The sequence below is a fragment of the Clarias gariepinus genome, chromosome 27 (assembly GCF_024256425.1).
Source record: "Clarias gariepinus isolate MV-2021 ecotype Netherlands chromosome 27, CGAR_prim_01v2, whole genome shotgun sequence".
Lineage (NCBI taxonomy): Eukaryota > Metazoa > Chordata > Actinopteri > Siluriformes > Clariidae > Clarias > Clarias gariepinus.
In genome coordinates, this window is record NC_071126.1 from 5,679,121 (window position 1) to 5,699,449 (window position 20,329).

Genomic DNA, 20,329 nt, shown 5'->3' on the forward strand with positions numbered 1-20,329 from the left:
AATTATTTAAGTTAGTATAAAATGTGAATTTGTATGAATCAAAAAGGGTCAGTTTGGCTCTGTTATGCAGAGTTAATAGCTACTGAAACCCAGTTTAGACTGCTGGCGATGACGGGTACGAGTGGGTGGATCAGGTGTCAGGATCTGCACACGCTGTAAACCTGAGATGTGGCTAGAGTCACGTGGAAAACGGGTACATCGCCCAAGCTCATAGATACTGAAACTGCAGATCAGACTACAGAGCTTCTGTAGTAACGGCACATACAATGAGTAAATGAAACCCCGGGTTAAACCATGACACGTCTACAGCGACAGTGAATATGGTTGAAGCTGCATTGGAGCAGCTTGTGGAGCGGCAGCGTGGTCATGGTAGCAAGCAGGCATCAGGATTTGCATGTGTCACACGTAACCTCTAGTTACCGATAAATTACAAGTATATGAATTATGAATGTCTAAGGAGTCTGTAAAGGTAAAAAGTTGTTTTGAGTAGAAGCATTTTAGAGTTTTCTATAAAAATAACTTTATAGTTTCTCTTTAGTATTATACTTTATCTCTCTGTCTTATAGAAACATGGTCCTGGCTGAGCGCTGTGCTCTGTTAAGTGCTGAGGTGCTGAAAAGTCAGGGGAAATACTCCGAAGCTGCAGCTCTCCTCATCAAGATGACCAGTGAGGTAAGGGGTTTATTTAAAAAAATATTTTTAAAGAGTGTTTAAAGGTACGAATCTGTGTGTATTTGTAAACGATTGAATTTCTAATCAATTAATTTCTTGCGCTTTCTTTTAATTCATTATAGTCCATATTCGTGGTTTAATCAGAATGCTTATAATGAGGATGCTGTTGCTTACATTACTAATCCATCTCGTCTGCAATAGGACTCTGATCTGCGGAGTGCGCTCTTATTGGAGCAGGCAGCTCACTGCTTTATTAATATGCGCAGCCCCATGGTGAGGAAATTTGCCTTCCACATGATCCTGTCAGGCCATCGTTACAGCAAAGCCGGACAGGTGAGACCAAGCCTTCTGTTCTCAGTAGCTCATAGCTGAAAGATGTTATGTTGATTAATTGACGAACAAAGTCTCCAGCACTTGAAACCTTGAAAAGCTAAAAAGTATTAGTGTACATATACACAGTGGAACCTCGGATTACGAGCTTAATTCGTTCTGGAAGTGGGCTCGTATTCCAAAACACTCGTAAACCAAATTAAATTTTCCCATAGGAAATAATGGAAACTTAAATTATTTGTCCTACAGCCCTAAAAAATAAATACATAAATATAATTAATACAAAATATAAAGTAAAAATAAAACAAATTAACCTGTACTTTACCTTAAAACAAATGTAAAAATAAATCCGAACAGATAAGGGTTTTCGTTTGTGCACGCAGGGTGTATGTGTAAAATGTGCTCGCACACACACACACACACACATTAACGGATAGACCGTTTTTAAAACCTTTTAAAAATTAGCAAGGAACATTCCTAGTCACACTCACGTGAGCGCATACTAACAGGATCACTGCTGTAAGTAAAACAACAACAACAAAAAAACAAATTAAACAGCTCCTCACCTTTGAAAACAATCGCATACTAACGGGATTACAGTAGTAATCCTGTTAGTATGCACTCACGCGAGTGTGACTAGCGATGTTTCTTGCTAATTTTTAAACGGTTTTAAAAACGGTCTCTCCGTTAATGTGTGTGTGCGCGCGCACACGCACATCTTACACACACACACACGCACACACACAGCGCGTGTGTGTATTCACCCAGCAGGAGAGACGATTACCTACAATTCTGCTGCAAGAGAGAGAAAAATCGTTGGCTCACTTGTGATGACTTAACGCTCGTTGTTAAAACAAGAAGCACATGCGTGAAACATGATACTCGGTGCTCGTTAACTAAGACAATGCTCGTTTTTCAAGTAAAAAATTATTAAAAAATTGTTGCTCGTCTTGCAAAACACTCGTAAACCACGTTACTCGTAATCCGAGGTTCCACTGTAGTCTAAAATACAGAATGTTATGTTTACAAGGTATATTAGGAATTGACACACGTAATAAGAAAACTGTTCTGTTCTGTTGACCTCCATGTCGGTGCAAAAGGGTATGAGCAGTAATTTTTATGTGTCTTTATTGACATGGCTTTTTAATTATATTCCCTTTTAATTAATGTAAAATGCTATGCAAAGGTCTTAGTCACTGTTGGGTTATTTGGGGGGCTTGGTACATACTTTGTTATACACGTTTATTTTATGACTTCATTAAAAAAAAAACATTTTTGATTTCCAAACATTAGTATTCCAGCAAAAAAAATAAAAAATAAACATGAAAATATCTGTAGGCTAAAAAAAAGAAAGCAGCATATTATTAAAAAAAAAAAAAAAAAACAGCTTCTGGGTTTTGCATGCATGAAAAAAAAGCAGGTGCAACGCTGTCCTCAAAAGCACTGTGACTGGTTTTGCAAGATTACTTCAGCAGTTATTTCCATGTACTGACTTCTTTTGCATAGTACTGTAGGAAAAGGTGTATACACACATTGATTCTTCCTAATTTTCAGAAATAATTTCTCACCTCATTCATGTTACTCTTGCTCTCTGAGTTACAGAGGAGACATGCATTGCGGTGTTACTGCCAGGCCATGCAGGTATATAAGGGAAAGGGCTGGACTCTTGCTGAAGATCACATCAACTTCACCATTGGCCGGCAATCCTTCACTCTGCGCCAGCCCGAAAACGCTATATCTGCCTTCCGACACATTCTCATTGGTGACAGCAAGCAGTCCGCCACACAGCAGAGCGCCTTCCTCAGGGAGTACCTTTATGTGTACGGGGTAAGAGGTTAATGTCTGTTACATAAAAGTATGTACAATGACAGCATGTAGGTAATAGCATTGTGCCACATTTAGAAAAACGTGTCAGTGCTGTGGCTTGGAGAAAATCTGAGTTCAAAAAAAGCGAAATCAGTTATGTCTTAAGTTAACATTAATTTGACCTGAATGTACTTAATTGAGTTTGTTCAGCCAGCAGTGGCTCAATGGGTGCCAATTGATATGAAGATCAACAAGATTAATGAACTCTGAATGGAAAACATTTTGTCTTGTACCACGAAATGTAAATTGTGTTGGCTGATGTTGGCACATCTTTATAGCGGCTGGATGCAGATTATAAAATCAGTGGTAAAGTTAAACTCACTGACAGCAAAACCAGTTTAGAAAGAAATTCAACAGCTATTTCAGGGTCATGTGTGAGGGGAATTTAATGCAATGGAAGGTGTGAGGAATAAAATCTTATATATATATATATATATATATATTTTTTTTTTAATAAACCTCTGTAGGTTTGAGATAGGAGCTTAAACTTGGGAACTTGCAGATTTTAAGGTTTGCAGTAACCTCAAGATCATACTTGTTCTCCAATAGAGGTTCAAGTTTTACCGGAAAATGTCACTTATTTGTGTAGCTCATATGGCTTTAGATATCTTCTTGCCTGATGTAAGATTGTTTATGCATAGCAACTGTATTAGGATAGTACAAATTCCTTACTGAAGGAATGTAAACTGTGTAATGTAAAATGCATTTTTAAGGCTCCCTTTACCAAAATATTAGGAATATTTTGGTGAAATTATAATCAAGACAAATTATATTTAAATGATGTGTTAATCAACAAAATCACATTAATAACGTTAGCTTTATCATGGTATATACTGCATGACCAGAACAAAGTCACCACTTCAAAAGAGTCAAATGATTGGTCTTCATCAAGTCCAGAAAACAATTAAGGAGATTTTAAATGATTGGAATTGGGTTTAGAACTGTCCAAAACATTATTAGGACCTGAAAGGCCTGTGCTGAACCTTCAACACAGTCAATATATATGTAATAGTGAAAGTAAGTGCATTTTCATACACACACAGTGTGATGAGGACGATGATGTGTGGCCATAAGAATACCCCTTGTTAGTCAGTCTAATCAAAAAAAAGGCTTCATTTTGCTAGGGATCATAATGATAATTTTTAAACTTTAAAAAAAAAAATAAAAATGATGTGGTCTAATGAATCCAGAGCGATATGTCTCAGGGAAAGAAGGGATGTGCATAAAGCAATGAGTCAGTCATGCACAGTGCTCATTGTGCAAGCCTCTGTAGGTAGTGTTATGATCTATGTTTGCTTCAGTTGGCCAGGTCTAGACTCAGTGGCTAATTACCTGATTGTAATGAATGACCCTGGATTTTTGTGTTTCCTGATGGAACAGGAGTATTCCAGGCTTCAAATTATGAAGGAGTGGTTCTGGAAGCATAAGGAATCATTTTTCACACATGAATTGGCCACCACATTATGCAGTTTAATTGAAGCTAACGATGATAAAATCTTAGAGTTTGGTGAGCTGGGTTTATAGATTCCACAAGTGAAAAGGATGCAGGATTTTTAATTTAGAGACAAGAAAAGATGTTGAAGAAAGAATGAAAAGTGTAAATGTAGTTATTGTTTTGCAAATACTGTCTATTTGTTTGTATAATTGAAGCCATCCTCTACTTTCAGAGTGCGAGTCAGCCGTCCAACGAGAGCTCTCTGCCTCAACTGCCTCTGCCCTGCTTACTCTGTACCCAGACACGTGTGTTCTTTGGACATGACCCCAGACTTGCAGAGGGTAAGGCATGCACAAATATTCTAGCTCTATTGTGGCCACACAACTATGAATGCTTAGGTGGTCAAATTCATGAAAATTGCTTGGAGAATTCTTACCTGCAGTCAGCATTTTACCCTAGTGCACTTTCCAAAAGAGCTCAGCTTGGTCACAGTACCTGAGAGTGGAGAGCATGCGTAAAGCACAATCTCTTTGAAAAGCCAAGATATGGAAGGCCTTTGAAACATTAATATTGAAGTGCTATAAATATTTAAAATGGATACCCAACTGTTTATTTTTGTTACACATAAAGGAGGGGTCTTTTACCAGAGTCAAATATCATTCACCAGTGGGGTTTTGTGTACCCTGACTGCGTCACAATCTGAAGCTTTTCCTAAACAATTTATAGGAACTTGACCAAACCTTCACAAAAACTTTTATTATGAAGCATAAATATGCATAAGCTACAGTTTTGCTTTTCAAATCAAGTGACTGTTTAAAACTCATAAGTGGAGCTTAAGAGTGAGATCGCAGTTGTGTGTGCTCGTTATATCTATAGGGGAGAAGCAAGCAGCTACCCACGTGTGGCTGGATCAGGAATATGACCGGGAGCAGTCACAGCTGTGGGTGGAGTTGGAAGAGCAAGTGGTGGCTGTGGTCAACAGGGGCAGCGTGCCCATCAGCTTCCAGCCAACGCAGTACTGCCTCAGCAGCCACACCGATAACCTGCGCCACCCCCTCGCCGTAGTGGAAGGTATGACTCTTCTCATATCTCTTGGCACCAGTGAGAGTTTTAATGTTTGTTTCACAACATCCCTAACATCCTACAGCATGATTTCCAGCTTTATTAACCATGAACACAAACAGGTACAGAAACTTTCAAGATGTGTTTAGGTACCAGCAACTTAGTATTTGTAAAGTCTATATTTTTCTTTCTTAGGTTTGTATATGCAAAGATGTTGCAGAGGATTTTAGTTAATTTAATGGCTGGATTATTCATGTTTTGTGTATGTCTTTATTTCTTAAACCTTTGGATACAATAATTAGTCATGGTCCAGTCACACATTTACTGCCATTGGAAATCTTTATGATGATAAAAAAAAAAGAGGCAATGATGGCTATAATGTTGAAGTGGAATGACCCAAGCAACCTTTTTAAGCATTAAGTTTTCACGTGTTGCGTCTGTGCAAATCCATAGCATACATCTCACTGAGAACTTGATTCATTATGTTGTGCAGAGCCCGTTATCGTGGAGGTGGTGTTCAGAAATCCTCTAAAGGTTGCACTGGCTTTGTCAGACCTGTCTGTACTGTGGAAGTTCACACCGAAGGACTTCTCTGGGCCTCAAGGAGGCGCAGCTGGTGAAACCATTTCTAATGAAAAGGAGGCAACAACAAGCAAAGTAAGAAAGTCCAAAGCTTGTCCAGGCTAAAGAAATAAAGTCTAAAGTTGTGATTAGTCTTTGATTTGTACTTCCTGTCTTAAATGTGGTTTGTTTATTTGTTGCAGGTTACAGCACTCAATGACCTTATCAGCACTGAAGTCATTCCAGAGTTCACTATGAGTCCTGAAGAAACCAAAGTGGTAAGGACTATCATTCCTCCTTTCTTCTTTTATAGTTTCTTTTCATTCTTCCTGTGTTTGTTTAGTGGATTAGCTTAAATGTCTTTATTTTTGTTTTTGTTTTCCCCCACATCAGGCTCGGCTGAAGTTGCTTCCTCATAAAACAGGAGAGCTGCATGTACTCGGTGTGGTCTACAACCTGAGCACTGGTGAGGACGACAACATCCCCGGGGAAGGTATCGAACTCTGTGACACTCCAAAGTACACTCATCCTCACATTCAGCAGTTATGACCTTTAAAAGGTCAAACCTTATACTCATTTTTAAACAAGTTTGCTTTGGAATTAGAGTTCTCTACTTAGGGTGCCTGTTAATTTTCCAACTGAAATACAGCTCAGATTGTGCATCCTGGCGTGCATGCTTGATTTTTCCTTCTTTCACTTGTTTCCCGGTTGTGCTATTAGAGTGTCTGTAGCTTTAAAAGAACATTTTGTTTTTCATGTGTTCTCACTGGGAGACAAATCTGTATGTCTAAAATTGACTGAAATGTCACTTTTGCAATCTCTTAAAAATTTGCCATATATTTATTTTTAATTTCTGTTCTGTGGAAGTGTAGTTACTCGATGCATCACCTTTTCACATTATGCTCTTATTTGTATTATGGCGCATGTGCAGTGTCAGATTAATGTTTGATTACATCATTTTAACTTTTTTTTTATTTTTTTAATATTCATTATTTTACCTTGCTTTGTCGAGTTACTCTGACTTTGTTTCTACTTGAGTATCCGTTTCAGTGCATTGTTGTTCCTTTCCTGTGCTCAGCAGCCAGTCGTTCGATGTGTGTCCGTGGGAGGCAGGATCTGGAAATCCAGGGCCCGAGACTGAACATGACCAAAGAGGAGAAGACCTCTGTCCGGCACGGATCAGACCGTCGGCTTGAACCTATCATCACTTCTCCAATGCCTCTGCTGGAGGTCTGTGTGACTGAGTAGCACAGCAGCAGCCTTTAATCCTTTACAGCTTTAGTCTTGTTTGCAGCCTTAAGCCACATTCACCCTGCAGCTTTCGGGCAGCTATTATAGGAGCTCTTAGCAATATTTTTATTGATTTTTTTTTTCTCTGTTTTCTCGTCCCAGGTGTTTTTCATTAACTTCCCCACCGGGTTGCTGTGCGGCGAGATCAGAAAAGCATGGGTGGAGTTCGTCAACGTGAGTGGCGTTCCCCTCACTGGCTTGCGGGTGGTGTCCACTCATCCAGAGTTCTTCACGTTCGGGAGTGCAACCTCTGACCTCACACCAGTGACCCCAACTGCTGCTGAACACTGCTCCGCCTACAAGACAATGGTCACGTCTCAGTCTGTGGCTGCAGTGACACTGGTGTCTCCTTCATCGTTTGGCGTGACTGGGGATGATCGGCCCACAGTAGCTGAGATTTCCTTAACAGGGGGAGTTCTAGGTCCGGGTGAGGCACTGCAGATACCTCTGTGGCTCAGAGGACCTGACCGAGAGGGTGTCCACGAGATCCACTTCCTGTTTTATTATGAGAGTGTGGAGAAAAACGCAAAACTCAGGTACCTACAAGGCTTTTTAGTGAATTTAATTTAGGAAAAAAATGAAAATGGCTTGGAGTTTACAGTGTTGAATGAAATCTTTTCAATCTGTCTCTCACGCATCTCTTTTTCATTCGCAGTCACCGGGTGCTGCGGCACACAGCCTTCATCTGTGCAAGTCGTTCCCTGAGTGCCAGAGTGACGGCGTGTCGCAGTAACACACTGCCAGGCAAAGTCAAGAGAGAGGAAAACGAGGAGGAGCGCTGCGGAAGCATGCTGGTGTTTGTGGACGTGGAAAACATCAACACTGTATGCACCTTTCAACAGCCAGTTTAAATTTTTCAGCTTCCCTTTTCATTTTAAATCGACATCACAGTTTTGATTGAACATCCCATCACCAAAAAGGTACACATCAACAAACGTCACATATTATGTGCAAGATGCTAAACAACACTGTCCTACATACAGAGTGAAGCCGGCGTCCGCGAGTTCCACATAGTGCAGGTGTCCAGCAGCAGCAGACAGTGGAGGCTACACAAGTGCATCAATCCAGCTGGAGACAAAGGTCTGCGTCATGTACAAGCCTTTTTCTTTATAACCAGATCTGTCTTGCACTTTGACTTGCCATAAAAATGTGCAGAGGAACATATTTTATATTGTTATTTTGTGCAAGATTTAAAGCTTGAGCAGATTGGTTTGAATCTGGACTGCTGGTATAAACTAAACACCTAACTGTCACTCCCACATTCTGCTCTCGTGACATGTCCTGATACTTGGTCTGGTCATTTATTATACTTGAATACGATTAGAAATTTTGGTTTTGATATTGCAATAGGTTTAAAATTACAATATAAATAAACTGTTAAAAAGCATACAAGCCAATAATAAAACTTAAAGGAAATAATAATTGAAAAATATACCTGAAATACAGTACTTGACAATTATTGGCACCACTTGTACATTTTAGGAAAGCTCTACAATTTTGGTAAAGTTGCTTTATTTTTAATTTATATTTCTTTAAAAGAGAGAAATCCAATCTAAATTGAACTAAATAAATTCAGAGAGAAAACTAATTTCCCCTCAGGCTTTTTTTTTTTTTTGGACTAGGACATGCCACAATTATTAACACACCTGCATTTAGTAATTATAAATTATAATTACTCCTAAATTTAACAGCATTGAGTCTTCTCTTAAACATAAGACCCACCTTCTGTGTTTGTCAGAAATCTTAGAAAACAGTTCCAGAAAGCAGACTAAGATCCATTGCACTCAAGACAAAGTCCTTGTATGTTGCTATTATGTGCAAAGTGGATTGCCTAAGGTTTAAAATCTGTTTTCAAGCGGTATTTCTTATGGGATATTAGGGGCTATTGCTCAAGACAGCTATTGCTCAAGAGTTTGGTCCTTTATTATTATATTATTATTTTAGACCTGTTGTAACAACAGGAATCACGTACAGAACATTGTCAGTTTCCTAAAAAGAAACAAGGAGAAAATGATTACCTCTGCATCTCACATTGTTCTAAAATGGCCTCGCAAACGTTTATTTCACCGCAGCAGACAATGAACCAGCAGTAATCATTGACAAAAGTGCTTGTGCTTCATTTTTTAGGTGGAAATAAGAATGAAAAATACCTACTTGTGTTGCTCATGCATTTACCATGTTCTGAGATCTGTAAGCCAATGAGTTTTTAAATCTCTTAATGATTTCTAGTATGTGTCTTAAAAATAAAAATCAGGAATTAGTGGCATTGAATTTTAAGAAGGTTTAGGTAGCTGAATTAGAGTTTTTTTCGTACCCATGTCTTCATGACCATCTTGATCGAATGGCAAAATTGAACCAGTAAAGCAACACAACATGATCAATTGTAATATTACACATTATTACAAAAAAAGATGGAGTTGTTGAAAGTATAATTGAAATTGTGGGCACTCTGGTTTACTCAGGGCTTTACTCAGTACATACCCATGGCATTTTCATACTTCAATATTTGGTTTAGAAACCTAATAGAGAATATAAAGTCGAGTGTGGGTGTTGAAACGTTTGGGCTTTTATTAAACAAGTCTGTGGCCATGAGATATTACACGTCATACATCTTTGCACATAAGTATTTCTGCTTTTGTTTTATCTGGAATGTAAGTGAAGGTTGTTTTTTGTTTTTTGTTTTTTGGAAAAATTAGATTGTCCACTTCAATATTTCTTTATTTAATATTATACAAGTCAAAAAAAAAATTTGAGAATCAAAAGGCATGAAAGGCAAGTTCTGTGGAAACATTTTTAAGAACTTTTTTTTTGAGTAGATTTAACCGCATTTTATGATTTGATTTCCATTTGCAGACTCTAAGCTTGGCAGCAGAGAGAGGGGGAAGTTGTGCTTCAGGGCGACTAGATGCAGAACACAGGAAGGTGAGAGATGCCCACATGCACAGCAATTAACTTTAAGCTATCACATAATTACTGTTCATCAATGTTAAAATGTGCAAGCCTACTCATTTCACGTTGATATTTAGTACTCATTCTAATTTCACCTGCGTGCCCATCAGCCCAAGTCATCTGTTAATCAGTGGTACTAGCTCTAAGCTTCAGACAGTCAACACTCATTTATTTTATTAAGTAAACTTTTACATTTATGCATTTATCTAATCTGCCAATCATGTGGCAGCAGCACATGCATTAGATTTTGCAGATACAGGTCCCGAGTTTGTTAACGTTCACATAAAACCCATCCTTTCTATAGTGACTAATGCACCTATTCCAGTGTTTCACTAGTGCTTAGATACCATCAAAGTAGAAACTTTTCTTAGTATGTCCTAGCCATGATTGGACTGCCTGTTTCACATCTGAAACACTGGCCTCCCAGGAACTCCTTTAATTATTTTTTTAAAAGTTGTGTGGACATGGCTTGGAGGGGGTCAGGACTATATGAGGGATATGACAATAACTCCCAGCTGAGTTCCTGCAATGTGCAAGTGGTGTTGGTAAATGATTGCGAGTACAATTCCTACAGGTAGATCTGTCTGCGGACAAGTTACCTGTCAATTTTTTAGGGATCAGGCGATACACTCGCTGAATGTTCACGGGAACGACTGCAGTGGGCTCTGGATCGCAGTTTACAAACATATGGTCTTCTTTAAAATGTCTGCACCCTTTTATGTTTTGTACAATGTACCGCCTCATCACTGTACTGTGCTTGAGGTCTTCTCGGAATTAGTTTTACGCTTTTATTCACAGGAAGTTTTGTCAGAATACACTGTTAACTATGATTGCACTAGGATGGTTGCACCGAATTTCGCTTAAAGCACTGTGTTTGACTTGAACACCCCTTACTTTTTATAGGAAAAAGGGCTGAAAAACGTATCTAAAGTATGGAACTTTGTATCATTTTGTTTTATACACAATTGTGTACACATAAAGAAGCAATGAAGTCCAAGTTTCACTTTTGTTGTTATTCTTTTAGCCTGAGGTTACAGTAGGCATAGAACTACTGAACCGTGTCAGTTTCCAATTTACAGATTAGAAAAATATATATATAATGTTCTGTTTGATAAAGTTTGCAGCCTTAGCTTCTTATTCTTGAGCAGAAGTGGTCTCTTCTGCTGTTTGAGGTTTTTTTTCCATGTTTCTCTGACCACTCTAATCAACAAGGCATTTCCAGCTCATGTTGCTCATTTTAATATTCAACATCATTAAACCCCAGAAACAGAAATAGAAATTCTATTCTATTTCTGTAACTTTCATATACGCCATGGGAATCTTAATGATTGTTCAGGTGTTACCGATAGTTCACAAGTCCAAGTCTGCTGTCATAAGGTACGAGTTGCAAGTCTGAAGTCTATTTTTTAGGTGACTCAAGTGCCCATGTCTGGTGAAGACATGTACCAAATTCATTTCCTTTTTTGATCTCTGTAGCTAATGATTTTTTTTTTTTTTTTTGCTTTGTTTTTTTTTGTTTCCTGTTTTATTGCAATTTGGCATCCGGTAAGTTGCATTGCCACCACGCATTGGTCTAACTGTCTCGTATCTTTCCAGCCTTTTAAACCCTTTTTTCAGTCTATTCTTTGTTTAAAAAAATACATTATATGCTTCCCTCCCTGCTAAGTGACATACCCCATTCTGTAATTTATTGTCCTTCAAAGTTAAAAAAATTTCAATACAATCTTTGCACTGTGTATTTCATGATGTACAGTATGCTGCACATTACTCTTCCCTCTCTCTCAGCTCACTCGATTCATGTGCGCATTGCAGATTTGTTTGCACCAATTAAACTGCCTAAAAATATAATTCTTCTGTAGCATTATCCATGGAAAAGATGGCTAGACAGCTGCTTTTTGAATGATGTGTCGCAAAATTCCACCCACAGGCTAATTTGATGTGTCACTCATGTGTGTGTGTAGGTGTGTGTGTGTTTTGTGTCAGACTTGGCTTTGGAGCAATTTGAGCCTTTTTTATTCAGAATTTTCTATGTTGTTTTTTTTTTTTCAGCTACCTCAGTAGAGAAGTATACATTTGCTGACCTAAACCTTGGCAATGAACAGGTAACTTATTACTCTCTTTTACTACATCCTATCCTAATAATCATAATACAAATCAGTTTTGTTTATTCAGTTGTATTGCATCAAGACTTGCAGTTGAAAACTCGAAAACTTTATTTGATTTTCTTAGTCTTATGCATCTGTTTTTTCTCCCTTTTTTTTTTTTTTTTTTTTTACCCACTCATAGATCGTTAGTTCTATGACTCCATGTGCAGACTTCTTTTTTCGGAGGGGTCCGCCCCCTGAGCCCCGGAAAGGAGGCGTATGTCCAGGTGGATCCACGAACATGAGGAGGCAGAGCCTCACACCTGCCGGCTGGACGGATGACAGCATTACGAGTGTCATTCGGAAATGCAGTGAAGTGGAGCTCGACATCATCGTGCTTTGGAAGGTATCATCAACTCAATGAAACTTTATAAATATTTACTTAATTTGTTTGGTAGTATTTGTTCCCATAAACAGGCACTGAGCAGTTTATTAGGAACACTTTGCTAATGCCCTGGGTAGGGCCTCGCTTGGCTTTCAAAACAGCTTTTGTGTTACACCACCTCCACCAGCTTGGACTGTTGACACATGTCAGGTTGGACCCACAGATTCATGCTGTTGATGCCAATTTCTGACCTTACCATATGTATACCACAGCAAAAACAGATAAAATTTTATCAGACTGGTCTATGTTTTTTTGTTTTTTTTGTCTAGTTTTGGTGAGCCAGTGCCCATTGCCGCTTAATCCTTTTGTTCTATGTTAATGGGTGAAAACCAGGCATAGTCTTTTGCATTCATAGCTCATCCATCTAAAAGATCAACATGTTACTGAGTCCTTAAATCAGTCTGGCCATTCTTAGTTGATCTTTCTCATTTACAAAAAAATAGCCCTTCTGGCACCAGCAATCATGCCACATTGGAAATATTTTCTGAGGATGCTGCCCTTCTCTAGCTGATTAGAAAATTGTATGAATATGTAGGTGTACAGGTGTTCCTAATAAAGAGGTTGAGAAATATACTAATATAATATACTAATAGTATACTAGTACATCATATGTTGAAATGACCGTTTCTAATGTCTTGTTCTTCTGTTTTTGCAGGCGTATGTTGTGGAGGACAACAAGCAGCTTATTCTAGAAGGACAACTCCATGTTGCTTTGCAATCCATTGGCAAGGAGGCATGTTCACTTGCACAGAAAGAGGTATCTTTTTTAAATAATTAACAATTTTTGCTCCCGTTGGCTCATTATCAATTCATTAAAAGCAATTACTAATTGCATTTCGGAGGCCAATGTCATGATGGCGATGTACCCACACTGAGTACTTTGTTAGGAACACCTGTATGCTGACTCATTTTTGCAGTTATGTAATCAGTTAATCATGTGGCAGTAGCAAAATGCATAAGATCCTGCAGATACAGACCAGCAGCTTTAGATAACGTTCACATCAACCAACAGTGTAAAAAAAACGGCATAATTGTTGATGCCAGATGAGCATGTTCGAGTATTTCCGTTACTGCTGATTTAAAGTAATTTTCACACACAATGGTCTCTTAGAGTTTACTCAGAATGATATGATAGATTCAAGATTCAAGAGATTTTATTTGCTGTTTGTACACATATAGTACAGACAGTACAGGTGCATTGGATTGTTTGTGTGCAGAAGAGCAAGTGATCAAAAACAAGAAAGATGCACCTTGTTCAAGACCAAATGCACCTCATCATAGAGAAAAGGTCACCTTAATCACACTGTAAGGAATTTCTAATCATCTCTTTGAGGTGAAAAAAAATCACAGACTTCCTTCTGCTCTAAATTTTGGAACTCAAACTACAACTAGTAAAATAGTTTCATAATGTAAAATTATGGTTAGATACTGTTGCTCATGTCTTTTTTTTTTTTTTTTTTTTTTTTTTTTTTTTAGTTTAAGGAGTATTAATATTACCTTGTTTGCATCTTTGATGGTCATGCATGAATACACTACAGGAGAATTTACAGCATCAAGCAAATTGCACATTGGTTTTTATTTTATTTTTGAGTATTACTTCCTTGCTTTCCTGTTTAATGGTAGCTCTAAGTAATTCAGTCAGCCATTGGCCTTCTGGAACAGATTATATTTGGTTCTTTTTTTAATACTCTGTTGCATAGCAACCCTGGCCATAGACGCTCATCGTTGAACTCCTTTACATGAGAGAGTGTTTTCTTACAGACAAATCCAGGTGTTGCTCACTTGTTTCTCACACACACGCACACTCTAAACTGCATCTACCCTCCATCTCTATGGAAGCATCTGTGACAAAGCAAGACAAAAGTACGCCATATTAATCTCTCCTTTTTGGCAGGAAACACAGGAGATGGTGCTGTTAAAGTTCAAGCCTGATCCTCCACCTCCTATCAGCAAACCCTCCCTGGAACAGCTTTCTCATCTCATCAAGACCTGTCTGCACTACCCCGAGTCCTATGACCACCCCTTTCCACAGAAAAGGTCTCGTGCATGCCCACTCTTGAAACTAATTATCTGTACAAAATAACATGTGTGTGTGAAAATGGCCTATTCATTAAAATGACCAGGAGGTGATATAAATGTTGTTGTATATTTATGGCCTCTAACTAAATAATAGAGTATAGCATGATAACTGGAGACTAAAAGATAGTTAAAGGTCAATGCTCTTAGCAACTGACCAGTTAATTCAGAGATGAATCAGCCTTAGACTATGCAACACATAGAGATGCATCACAAGCACTTAGTTTACTGTTTTAGTTCTTTCTTCCTCTCCTTTACTGTTATTTATGTATAATAGGAAGACTAAAAAAAAAAGAGAACTGTAAATGCAATAGCTCAAACATGAACATGCCTTAGTACTATAAAGGCTTTAACCAAAGTCTCGTTAATTTGTGGTTTTCATGACAAGCTTTTGTTGAAATCTTTTCAAAGCTCAGCTAAATGAGAGAAAATGAACAGGAGCTTTTAGAGAACTTTTGGTGTGTAATTTGACAAGCAGTTTGATACACAGTTAGAGAACAACTAATGGGTTTCTTTTTTCAGTTCCTATATTCACAATGCATAATGTCCTGTGGTCGTATACAGTAGAGATCATTTGGCTAAACGAGTATCTGGCCGAAATGACTCGAATCACCTACAGTGCTGTGAAGTGTTTGCCCCATTTAGATTTTTTTTTTTTTCATGGTTCACACGATGATTCAGAACATCAAACAAATTGTATCATAACTACTCCTTGTGTTAAAATTACACAAAATAATCTGAGTAAATTCAAAATGCAGTTGATTTCATTTATTAAGGGAAAAAAATCTTTCCAAACCTACCTGGCCCTATCAGGGGGTGGAGGAAGTAATTGCCCATAAAACCTAATAACTTGTTTTAATTCAGCAAAAATTGAACAGCCTGTTTAAGGTCATGCCATAACATCTCAATCAGATTTAAGTTTGGACTTTGACTATGCCACTCATTTTTTAAAATGTATTTATTGAATTTAAGACATTTAAAGGTAAACTTAACTGTGTGTTTTGGATCATTGTCCTGCTGCAAATATTTTTTTACAGCACTGTGGGATCGGACCAGATGGGCTGGCCTTTGGTCCCAATATTATTTGGTCTAGGGTGTACGTGGTCTTGTCACCAGTTCACCTGGTCATAATGTTATGGCTGATCAGTTTATTCTAAGATTTTGTAGGAAAATGCATGACCTTCACAAGTCTGTAGATTACAAGTGGTAAAGTATAATATAAATTAAAGGTAGAACAATTATTGTGTCCACCTCACCATGATGCATTTAACGGCCAACTCAACATGTTGCTGAACCAGGAGAGAGGGACGCATTATGTGTGACGTCCTGTCTAGTTTATTTACAGGATAGACAGAGTACAGTGGAACCTCGGATTTTGAGCTTAATTTGTTCCGGAAGCGGGCAAAATTAATGCATGAATATAATGAATACAAAATATAAAGTAATAATAAAACAAATTAACCTGTACTTTACCTTAAAAAAATTTAAAAATAAATCCCGACAGATAAGTGTTTTCGTTTGTGCACGTGACACTCAACAAAATTTGTGCACGTGAAGGGGGGCTCGCTCGCGTTTACAGCCCCATTTTCTCAGGTTGCCAAACAAACACAAACTCTCTGCCTTACACAGACACGAACACACACACACTCAAAAACACTGCAAGCACTAAGACCCAGCAGGGGAGACAATAGGTCTCGGCTTTACAGCTCCCCTCCTCTCAGGTTGCCAAACAAACACACAAACTCTTCTCTGTCACGACTGTTTTCAAAGGTGAGGAGCCGTTTATTTATTTATTTTTTTTGTATGTTGTTGTACTTTACAGTAGTGATCCCGTTAGTATGCGCTCACGTGAGTGTGACTAGCAATGTTCCTTGCTAATTTTTAAACGGTTTTAAAAACGGTCTCTTCGTTAATGTGTGCGCGCGCGCGCTGTGTGTGTGTGTAATGTGCATGCGCGCACGCGCGCACACATTAACGAAGAGACCGTTTTGTGTGTGTATTCACCCAGCAGGAGAGACGATTACCGCTGCAAGAGAGAGAAAAACCGTTGGCTCACTTGTGATGACGTGACGCTCGGTGTTAAAACAAGAAGCGCATGCGTGAAACATGATACTCGGTGCTCATAAACTAAGACAATGCTCGTTTTTCAAGTAAAAAAATATTAAAAATTGTTGCTCGTCTTGCGGAACACTCGTAAACCGCGTTACTCGTAATCCGAGGCTTCACTGTATTTAAGTATTTTTAGCCACATGCCTTCTGTCAAGTACATCTGTTGCCAAAGTACATAGGGACTTTCCATGTATCTGGTGTAGAATTAGTCAAATGGAGACACAGAGATGATAATCTGCATATTAAACAATAGGATTCCATTGAGCTACAGTATAGGAAGAATAACCATAAAAGAAATAGTGAAGTGCAGCAACGGGTTGTTTTATGGTCATATGACGGAGTTCACACAATGTCAAAAACCTTATACAAACTGTATAAAAAGGAATGTAAGGTGAACAAGCTGTTTTTGTTTCTTCTCAATTATGTTTCTTTCTCAATCTGCTTCTTTATCTGTCTTCCCTCAGCTTGTGCATGGTACCAGTTACTTTGACTCTGTCGAACTGTTCCTTGGCTCAGGTGGATGTCATTATTGACCTGCGCCAGAAAACAACAAGGTGACCAAGGCTAACTTCCATCTGCGTTTTTTTTTTTCTTTTTAGTTTCTAATTAAGACAAATTACCAGCTCATTGTAGTGTTTTTTTTTATTATTATTTATTTATTTTTCCAGTTGTGTGTGTGTTCTAACTATTTGCCTTTTGTCTGCTTGTTAGCCCCGAGTCACTAGAGGTGCATGGTGCGTTTACATGGCTGGGGCAGACCCAGTACAAGCTGCAGCTACGGGCACAGGAAGTGCACCAGCTCTCGCTGAAGGCCTGCTTCTTCCAGGGAGGCGTTTATAATTTGGGAACTCCGCGGGTCTTCGCCAAGCTTGCAGAGTCAGGCACAATGTGTGAAACCAGCCAGCAGAGCGCAATGCCGGCTCTCATCATCATTAACAGCGTGTGAGCCAGTCATCGGTGCAGGTCTGCTGCTGCTCCACCTCAGCTCGGCACCATCCAGCGACAATTCTCTTTTAAACTGCGGCAGTTTTCTACTCCTTGTTTAAGAAGAACTCAAAAACTACATTTGGAGGGACAACAGAATACAGAGGTTAAACATTAAATGCAGTCCTGCATCTGACATTATCGTAATCTCTGGAGAGATGATAAAGACCAACATATCTATAGGTGATTTTGTCTTAAACACAAAAATATGGATTTGAAACATAAGATTTTTTTTTTCCGTGTTTCCCAAGAAAATTTCTCATATCAGCTTTTTTTTTATTTTATGAAGTCAATTTTATTTACCCAAATCAACACTTAAGTCTAAACCTGTAAGAGTTTGATTGTGCGCGTGCATGGGTGTTGTTAAATAAAAGGGTGTCCAGTCTTGCCTCCTGCCAGTGTTTCAGGCACAATGCTTTATTTCTGCAGTAACAAAGACTTTGCTCCATGTGGAATCTTGAAGCTGCATAATTAAATATATAACCTGCTGCAGGACCTGTTTTCTCTGCCTAACAGACCGTGACACATTTCATATTCAGTGAGCAGACTGTACAAGCTTTTAAAGCCAGTGACGTGCCAATGGCATCTGGAAGACCCAACAAGAAAGCTGTGGCACGTGTAGGCCTCTGCAGTACTGTCACATCCTGTGGAATACTGTGTGCGCGCATGTGTGTGTATGAATTGGCTGGACTGGGCTGATTTCACAGAAAATGTCATTTTCTTTTCTTTTCCAATCAGTTATTTTCACCCTATTTCCGCCTGTCTCACCCTTATTAAACTGTTATTTAATGTATCTATGTGATTGCTTTTCAGATAAAAATGATGTATTATATTTATAACAAACAAATGACTGTAAATAGAATAAAATGTAACCAAATAACCACAAAGTGTCATTTGGGTGTTTTACTACATATCGTTGGTGTTTACCAAGATGTATTTGATTATATCATTGTTTTAAATTAAGCAAGCCATAAAGGGCTTTGGAAATTAATTGATAATGTAAATCATCAGTGTTGTAAATGAGGCGGGACTATGCCTCAGTCATCTTGTATCTCCATGGTCAGAGGTTAAAATCCTGCCTCTGGTCTGTGCATAAGTGAACTGCATGCTTTCCCTGTCCTTGATGGGGTTTTCTCCAGGTACTCCCAGAATATATCCTGGCTGATAATTTTTTTAAAAGATTTTTTCTTTCACCTTAGAAATATTGCCAAGATAAGAAATATACTGTCGCTAAACGATGCAGAAAAACTAGTTCATGCTTTTATCACCTCTAGGTTGGACTATTGTAATGCCTTACTGTCTGGTTGTTCAAATAGATGCATAAACAAGCTTCGGCTAGTCCAGAATGCAGCAGCGAGAGTTCTCACTAGAACCAGAGATACGAGCACATCACACCTACCTTATCTTCACTTCATTGGCTCCCTGTGAAATTTCGCATTGATTTTAAAGCATTAAATGGTCCCGCGCCACGGTATCTGAGTAAACTGCTAGTGTCTTATGAGCCGCCATGCCTACTTTGATCAAAGGATGCATTAGTACCGCGTATTATGAAAACTACAGCTGGGGGCAGAGCTTTTTCTTAAAAAGTCCCAAAGTTATGGAATAGTCTTCCAAATAACGTTCGGGACTAAGACACAGTCTCAGTGTTTAAGTCCAGGCTAAAAACCTATTTATTTAATCAAACATTTTTATAAATAGATTTGTCTTGGGTAAAGGGGCAGATCTATGGGAGTCATGGATGTAGAGTATTATGGTGAACTGGTAGGTTTAGATGCTGTCTTCCTCAATGTCATGAGATGATTGTTTGCTTTACATCTCAGGAAACCCTCATGTCTGTGTTTTCATTCTGGCTCTCCCTTTTAGTTATGCTGTTATAATTAGTCCTGCCGGAGTTTCTGCTTGCACTCTAATCTAAATATACATTTACATTATACATTATGTGACTGCGACCATACCTAACTGTTATCTCTCCTCTTCTGCTTTCCCCTCTTCTGTTCTCTCTCCTCCTCTCTCTCTTCCCCTCTCTCTGTTGAGCTACACATGTCGTTCCTGAGCTGCCAGTGATCCAGACTCCCTCTGCCCTCTGGACCTGTCTGACCCATCCTGGTGCCCCGATCTGGTTGGAGATCTCGTCGCATGGATGCCCCGTGTGTCTCTTTGGAACGCATCTGGTGTCTAGGGACGGTTTCACTTTACCTTAAAGACGGTTCCGGCCTCGACTGGTGTTGACAGCTGTTTCTCAGAGGACTTGACCTGGCTGCGGTTGCTCGATAGTTCAAGACTGCAATTGTCTCCAATAACAACCTGGACTCCATATTAACATCAGTTAACATCAACTGTTATAGCTGAACTGCCTGCCACCTAACACACTGTGTAAATGCAGATAAATTTCTGCTTTCTGTTTCACCCAGATGAGGATGGGTTCCCTGTTGAGTCTGGTTCCTCTCAAGGTTTCCTCCTTTTACC

General features: G+C 38.8%; 1 protein-coding gene across 3 annotated transcripts in view; it reads left to right on the top strand.

The window, feature by feature from the left end:
• The window catches only part of trappc8 (trafficking protein particle complex subunit 8), a 37,641-nt gene extending 18,900 nt beyond the window's left edge, over nucleotides 1–18,741 (top strand). For 2 of the 3 annotated variants that reach the window (XM_053488812.1, XM_053488814.1), the window contains 19 exons: nucleotides 567–672; nucleotides 874–1,005; nucleotides 2,605–2,829; nucleotides 4,536–4,644; nucleotides 5,180–5,374; nucleotides 5,859–6,022; nucleotides 6,130–6,204; nucleotides 6,320–6,419; nucleotides 7,005–7,156; nucleotides 7,319–7,752; nucleotides 7,872–8,040; nucleotides 8,200–8,296; nucleotides 10,070–10,138; nucleotides 12,215–12,267; nucleotides 12,452–12,655; nucleotides 13,350–13,451; nucleotides 14,589–14,731; nucleotides 17,344–17,433; nucleotides 17,591–18,741. In XM_053488812.1, the coding sequence (XP_053344787.1) occupies nucleotides 567–672; nucleotides 874–1,005; nucleotides 2,605–2,829; nucleotides 4,536–4,644; nucleotides 5,180–5,374; nucleotides 5,859–6,022; nucleotides 6,130–6,204; nucleotides 6,320–6,419; nucleotides 7,005–7,156; nucleotides 7,319–7,752; nucleotides 7,872–8,040; nucleotides 8,200–8,296; nucleotides 10,070–10,138; nucleotides 12,215–12,267; nucleotides 12,452–12,655; nucleotides 13,350–13,451; nucleotides 14,589–14,731; nucleotides 17,344–17,433; nucleotides 17,591–17,825 (2,854 nt within the window). In that variant the 3' untranslated portion in view covers nucleotides 17,826–18,741. The remainder of the gene's footprint in view (nucleotides 1–566; nucleotides 673–873; nucleotides 1,006–2,604; nucleotides 2,830–4,535; nucleotides 4,645–5,179; nucleotides 5,375–5,858; nucleotides 6,023–6,129; nucleotides 6,205–6,319; nucleotides 6,420–7,004; nucleotides 7,157–7,318; nucleotides 7,753–7,871; nucleotides 8,041–8,199; nucleotides 8,297–10,069; nucleotides 10,139–12,214; nucleotides 12,268–12,451; nucleotides 12,656–13,349; nucleotides 13,452–14,588; nucleotides 14,732–17,343; nucleotides 17,434–17,590) is intronic. The other variant, XM_053488813.1, reaches the window with a different exon arrangement.
• The last annotated feature ends 1,588 nt before the right edge of the window (nucleotides 18,742–20,329 follow it).